Source organism: Melampsora larici-populina, assembly GCF_000204055.1.
Source record: "Melampsora larici-populina 98AG31 unplaced genomic scaffold MELLAscaffold_5, whole genome shotgun sequence".
Classification (NCBI taxonomy): domain Eukaryota; kingdom Fungi; phylum Basidiomycota; class Pucciniomycetes; order Pucciniales; family Melampsoraceae; genus Melampsora; species Melampsora laricis-populina.
In genome coordinates, this window is record NW_006768769.1 from 863,695 (window position 1) to 870,979 (window position 7,285).

At 46.5% G+C, this 7,285-nt stretch overlaps 2 protein-coding genes across 2 annotated transcripts; one reads left to right on the forward strand and one right to left on the reverse strand.

Moving 5' to 3' along the window:
• Positions 1-518: 518 nt before the first annotated feature.
• Positions 519-3,301, reverse strand: MELLADRAFT_103080 (uncharacterized protein; the record flags this gene model as incomplete). Its single annotated transcript, XM_007406187.1, has 7 exons — positions 519-784; positions 1,264-1,322; positions 1,913-2,096; positions 2,132-2,197; positions 2,254-2,500; positions 2,570-2,648; positions 3,051-3,301. The coding sequence occupies 7 exons, from the start codon at positions 3,299-3,301 to the stop codon at positions 519-521; spliced, it is 1,152 nt and encodes a 383-aa protein (XP_007406249.1).
• A 536-nt stretch (positions 3,302-3,837) lies between these two features.
• MELLADRAFT_93465 (uncharacterized protein) lies at positions 3,838-5,070 on the forward strand (the record flags this gene model as incomplete). The annotated part of the gene is made up of 5 exons (XM_007405886.1): positions 3,838-3,906; positions 3,973-4,392; positions 4,452-4,604; positions 4,661-4,762; positions 4,867-5,070. 5 exons carry the CDS (start codon positions 3,838-3,840, stop codon positions 5,068-5,070), a joined length of 948 nt encoding a protein of 315 aa, XP_007405948.1.
• Positions 5,071-7,285: the final 2,215 nt, after the last annotated feature.

Here is a 7,285-nt window from a genome sequence, read left to right on the forward strand (position 1 = left end):
ATTCCGTCGCGGTCGCCGACCATGCGACTTTCGCGCACAGCTTGGCTGACGGTGTAGGTCTCACCGGCATCGGTCGAGTCCTTTCTGTGGAGCGGGTCGTTGAATCCTCTATGCAGTATCTTAAGCCGGAGTTCACTGCCCCCGATATAAGCAGTCTATACGTGTCTGTCCAACATCGCGACCAACATCCAAAGGTATGCAATCGCCTCACACTGTCGTATCGGTGCCCAATGACTGACTGTACCCCAAGACCGAGAGGGTACAATCGATGATCATGGAGTACCGTATTCCACCCTTCGAGCATCTCGGCCATTCTCATGAAGTCATCCAGGTTGGAACTGAATGTCAGTTCCATGGTTACATTAAAGACTTCAATGAGCGTACCAACTGTTATATCGTGATCGTGAGTCGTCAACAGCTGGCTCGCTCAATCTGGGACTCACATTTATACCTCCATTCTGTAGGTAAATCACTTTGATGTCATCATCAACCCCTCGGAACCACGTGATGGCGTCCCTTCAGTCGCTGAGGAAGCCTTGCCTTCTACCCATCCTCGGATGCGTTTTCCTAGGTACTTCGGATGTGTTTCCCGTTTTAACAGCCTGACCGCTTATTCTTGGATTGCGCATGACCAGAATTATCCAACACCCAGCGAAGCCGGCGTCATTGCCTCCTGGCAATTTAGCGAGCGGACGTTTGCATGTCGTGTCTAGCGGTTCTTCTTCCGATTGCTCATCGCCTTCCAGTGTTTCCACGTCATCAGCTGAAGCAGCATCCGGCGCTGCTACGGGTCATTTCGGTAAAAAGCGAAGTCGTCGCTCTGGCTCAACGTCACCCCCTATGAATGATTTTTGTGGTATGGGTGGAAAGCATTGATTGATTAACTCAAGATTTGCTTTGTCTATACAAACAGCAGCTCAATTTGTTTGTCGTGCCATGACAGTGCCAGAACATTGCACTCAGCTCCTCAGATTTACCACCCACGCCACACGAATAGTAATCACCGGCTGATTCTTCGTATGATGCTTTGGTATCCACGATTTCTCAGTTTTAATCTGCAATTTGTAACCAAAAATTGTTATGCAACAACTGCAACAAATGACTGAGCTCGACCAGATACATTGGCCCACAAGTGCCTCAGGAGAGAATGATAAAGTTCAGATTGTTGGAGTCCCAGCACGCAGTTTCATTTGGGCACTGTATTTACCAATCTGGTTAGAGAAGGTAAAAGTGAGACTCGCGCCTGGTGGAAACCACCCTTACGCTTCAAACGGATTCTGTTCTGCCTCTGAGGCGAAAGGTATCGCCACAGGTCACGGATCCTAATATGGCAGTTGGTCAGGCAGAGGATCATTATTCATTTTAAGGTTCTTGTGACCTCGTGTGCAAGTTTTCTCCTCAACTCTCAAGCAACATTCCCACCCATTCAATAGAATTGCGCACTAGCCCGTCCTCACTTTTGTGCCCGAAGCGGTGCCCGTCGTAGCGCCAACAACGTCCCAAAACCAACCCTGACATTCAGCGTGTCATTTGTTTTTAGTCGACTCACATGCTTTTCTGCTCACGGAATGCCAGGGCACGTACGATTTGCAAAAAAACACCTGCTATTGTTCGGCATTGTTTGCTCACTCAAATGATATCCTGCTCATTGGACCCATTACCTGCATGTGGCGCTTCAAAGATGTAGCTTCTGTTATTGCTCAAAACAGCGCTCCATTTCAAGTATAGTCTACGCAGGAAATGTTTTGAATCAAATTACATCCTGCACCTTCGGTTCATGGTCTGAATGAGCATGGAGGTCAGTGTTGTGGGTCTACGATTAAGCGACTGACCTGTAGACCAAGCGGATCATTGAAACAGTAATGCATGAGTCATCCAAAATCACAACAATAATGACGTGGACAAAGCGCACCATGATGCACCATTTGTGAGTTGACTCACTGAACCCACAGAACCGCCCCGAGACTTCGATGACCATTTCATTGAACAATTGGCTTCTTCTACCCCCACGAACCATAGCCCAGTTGAATATGTACTCAATCTCAAAAGTACGATATCCACTGTCCTGTTACATAACAACTGAGTCAGAATCGCACCTGGCGGGCTACCAAGTGTGACCAAGTGTACTTACCAGGTGGCTGTAATCCGTATGACGCAATAAAACCTTGGTCTGGAGGTGGTTGCCATTCGAGAAGTCCTGAAGACCAACGATGATCCCTAATGAGGATGTGCAGACTCGCCTGGGCTCAATACTTTCTCCGATGGAAGAATCATGCACCTCGCCAGCTGAATGCGCATCGTAGTACAAGATGGGCTGGGGGTGATCATCGAGAGGCAAGAAGCGCCCCGAAAGATTAAAAAATCCTTGCTCATCGACAAAGAAGTGAACTGATCTGTCAGGCAAGAGAGTCAAGGACCATTCATGAAAAGTGACTGCATCCACGGTTGTTGTTACAGTCGTTTCCGCCTGCGGCGAACCGCATAAACGTCTGGGGCTGAACTGTGGTATCTGGAAAAACACATTTAAGCTGTGGAATAAGGATGGGATTGATGAATTGTGCAAACTCACTATTTTGCTCACATCAAAGATAGAATACATAATCACACCGCGGGTCACTGGGAGCGCCATGCTCTTCAATACGGACAGCCTGTTTGTGGCGAAATAGAAGGCAAGTGACGCTTCCGTGCAAGGTACTATTATACAAAATCCTCGAGCTCCTAAAGACCTTTGCTCAAAGTATGATTGATATCATTGACGACTTGCCACTCAGCGTGTTGATCCAACGCCAAGGTTCTAAAACCCGGCTTTGAGAGGATCAATACGTGCTCACAATACCTTTCTTTACGGTGCGGCCCACGTGCAATATTCAGCCTCCCAACAAATTCGGTACCTACCCGAACGAAACACCTACGTGTGAGGCTCGGGGTGTGACTATGCGATTCATCGTCCTGCCGATCTCGGTCTAACATTCATCGATCGTCGGTTTCCTCTCGCCAAGAATCTTGTGGTTCGGCAGTCATGCTTCATTGACTTTGGGTACTGGGCACACGCTTGCTCATTGTCTCTCGGGAACATCTCTGTCGACTCGCCTGGAATAGCCAAATGGTAAGTTTTCATCAGGTCTCCGTTCTCTTTCACCCAGACCCTATACGACTTATTCACACCGGCTGACCATTCCTCATGGAGTATCGCATATTGTTCACTCGACACCCGATTATCATCATTCACACCCGGGTATTCGTGATCATTCACTCCGAGCCGCAAATAATCACGTTGCGAGATAATGTTTCCGGCAATCATACATTATCCTGCTTTCGTGGTTCATAAAAACTTTAGCTCTCGATATACCCTGCGTCACGATTCTCGATCGCGGTCGCATCAATCTACGAGGTATTGGTTCTCATTGCGCACCGCGCCAAAGGATTCACTGTCTACCCGAGCTCTCCATATGCTTTCATATCGCGTGAGCCACTAATATCGTGAACTTGATTGTGCCCGCCGGTCACTAGGCAAACGCGGCGAATACATTCATAGCTGCTCTTCCAGGTCGTTACCCGAGCAAAGTCCACCATCTGATCATGGTTTCTCAACTCAATTGACCGAACCGTTCCGACTTCTATAAAAGCAGCTTCCCCTCGCTGCGATATGTTGTTGTCTTTCTTCAGATACCATTAACACAATATAACACAATATTACGGTCTTTCACAAACAAGTTCGTCTGTGAATTCAACTTCGTCTGTCCCTTTTACACCAGTCTCTAACCATAAGCGTACAAACTGTTTTGTTTTACCCTTCCCCACATCACCGTTTCCAACAGATCGTGATAGATTGACAATATGTCCGAACCCAATCCCTGTACTGGCCATGGTTTATATCTTTCTGGAATCTTTGAGGTCGAAGAGCAGGTGCGTTCGATCCAGTCTTCAATAAGGCCATAGTGAAATAAGCTGAAGTCGTTCATGTTTGCATAGTTAAGTGAAGATCAACGCTACAAGGTTGAGTTTCGCAGCTATTCAACCTCAATTGGTTGCGCGGGGGCGAATCGCGACAAAGACTTGCACTATGAGATCCGTGCTACTGGTTTCAGTACCGAAGCGCTCAAGCTTCAACCAAACCATTTGTATTTTTTGCGCGGAGCTTTCTTCCCCACCAATACCGAGGACACCTACGATGATAATTTGTTTTTTGAAGGCTCTGATCGACTTTGTCTGGGAAGTCTAGACGATTTCTCTGAAAGCTTGGTGGACAAAGTGGGTGTTAGCGGTATTGGCCGAGTTCTTGAGACTAAATTTGTAGTTGAGGATTGCATGCAATACCTCAAATCAAAGGTCACTGACTCCGACAAAAGCAGTTTGTACGCCATTGTCCAACACTGTGATTTCCATCCCGAGGTAAGTCAACTCAATTTTCCTCTACGCCTGTGCGACGTTTCTAATCTTGCTTCTACTAGACTAAGCTTGCCAAAGAAATCACGGTTGAGTACCGCATCCCGCCCTTTAAACACCTTTCTGGTTCGCCTCAAGTCGTTAAGGAAGGTCGTGAATGTCAATTCCACGGCTACATCAAAGATTTCAATGAAGGAACCAACCGTTACGTTGTGATTGTAAGTCCATGCATCTTCGCTCGGTAGTATGTGTTTCTAATCCAGGCCATTGGCAGGTCAATAAGGTAGCCCCAACGTCCGGCCATGTAGAGTTAGCCCCGCGTGGCAGAGGTAACAAGGCCGCGGCGTCGAATGACTCCAACGGCAGACCCAAGATAGTCAAGCATGTTTATTTTTTTTCAACGCCGTGTACAATTCATATGTCCTAATGTTTGAAATGACGATCAGGTTCAAAGCCCGTGGCCTCAACACTCCATTCAAGTCGCCAGTCACTGTGACCGACTCGAGCCCAGACATCCCATTTGGGGGCTCAATCCAATCAGGATCATCTGTTGCTTCTGGTTCAGGGCAATCTACTGGAAGCATCGTGCCTGCACGCTGCGCTGCTCAACCAAGCAAGAAGCGTGCTCGCGCACAACCCAAGCGCAAAGCTGCCAAGGAACCCGAATGGGCTGAGGAGTCTTGAATTTAACCATCGCACGTGGCTTCTGTTGTCCGAATGGCATCTCTGAATTTGGTTCAGCGGTCAAGTCAACATACCCGGAGTGACGTCACCCGTTAAGCAGAGTGGTTTACTCAACGCCCTCGATATCATCCTGACAAAATTTTTACATTCTTTGATTGAGACTTTTGTTATAGACCAGAAAACAACATAGTGTACTTCAACGACCCGTCCTCAGCCCTTCCATAGATTTTTATTCTTCTTCAGAGTCCAATCTCCATTCCTAAAATCAATAAAAGCATAAAAATATTTGTTCTCGAGACTTTCCTAAAAATGTTTTTCCATCGTGGTGTCAATCAAAGTCAGTCTGTTCTGTATTCTTTGATGTGTCTTCTAACAACCGCTTTGAGCGGTGACTGTTTGATCAATTCAATTCCACTCTTTGTCCGTTCAAAAAGTGTCTGTGCTAATTCTTGGCGCACACGATCCAGAGGCATGATAAATCGCCTGAACACGTGTTCAAGTTTTCCTTGCGTTCTCTGAGCCGTGCAATCATAGTGTTCAGAGCCTGACTCGGTCACTAGCAATCCTTGACCTATCGATGCTGCTCATCATAGGAATTGCTATTCATCAGGTCATGTGAAGAACACACGTAAAGACTATCACCATAACAACCGCATTGACACATCAAGAAACTCGTGAAACATATGCCTGGCGCGCTGTGTATCGCGGCACGTGCTTACAGCCGAGATGGAGTTTTGTTCCCAAACTTGACTACCATGTGGTCAGGCATGGTTGGATCGTGCGCCTGGAGTTACACCCGGAGAAATTACTAGCATCAGGCTCGGAAGATTAAAACATACGGCAAATTAAGCTCATTTGTGTTTTGCTGAAAAACCAGCTCGTGATGACGATGAACCCCAAGATACACACCAAACCCCAATCAATCGTGTGGTACTGGTGGTGCTTGCGCAAAAGCCATGGCGTACCACGAAGGTCGAGTGAGTCACTCTAACAGAGACTTTTTTGTTAGCCTTGATTGAATCATAGCACTAATCAATATGGCCGCCAAGACCTTTCCAATGGAGGTCGTCGATATGATTCTATCCCACTTCATCGCACAATCCCCAAAGGAAGTTCCCAATATCTTAAACAGTGCTGATCAGCCTTACCCAACGCGCTCATTGGTGTCGGAGTTGCTCAACTTTCGGCTGATTCAAAAAACCTGGGCAATTGCTGTTATGCCCCACGTCTTCCAAAGCCTTCGTCTGTGCTCGCCGTTCATGATCAATGCCTTATCTCGAACTTTAGGAAACATCGTCAACTCGCCGACGACTCAAGTGCGCCGGTTGTCATTTGAGAATCTCAACTCGCCTATGTTACACATTGCTTCATATCCGATTGCAATTTCTGCGGACGCATCGGACGAACGATGCCTTAGCCCAACCAACTGGGAATCCGACTACTCCACAGTCTTAATGCGAAACCTCCAAGAGATCATCAGCATGTGCGGGCAGACTCTGACTGAGCTGAAATTCAGATTCAGGACATCGGTTGGATTTTCACCCGGCATCATAAGCGCTGTACAGCGGGTCAAAAAACTTGAAGTATTAGATGTTATCGGCGGCTCTTTCGGAGTTCCCATTAACCACGTAGAATCACTGAAGGATCTGGTTGATGCCACTCCCGAGTTACGGTGCCTATCTCTTCACAGCCCCCATCTACTGGGCTCTGGCAGGCCAGAGCCTACCACTTACTCCATGAAAGATTCATGAAAGATTCATAAAAGATTCATGAAAGATTCAGAAAGGGTGCAACAAAGCTTCACTATGTATTCAATAAAGCTTCAATGTAACTTCAGCTGGATATACGATCCAGCACAAGTGACATGGATTCATCTCATATCAAGAAATCAATCATGGGCTCAGGTTATGTTTTTTTCTTATACAAAAGCTTATCTCAAATTAAAATAACCACATAAAAGGTGTCATGTCTAGAATATATTACAACTTCAACATACACATTTATCTCACTCCATATCCATTGCATCTTCGACATGGCTATCTTGCACAAATCCCTACCAGTGGATATGTAAAAAAATTAGTATACAGAAACGCACTGAGTCTCTTCAACCACTCACAATATTTGCTAAGCCAACAATTGAAAGTGTTGCGTTATGGATATCAAATGTACCAGTGGGGTTCTTCATGACAACTAGCTGTCCAATTATGTCCTTGAC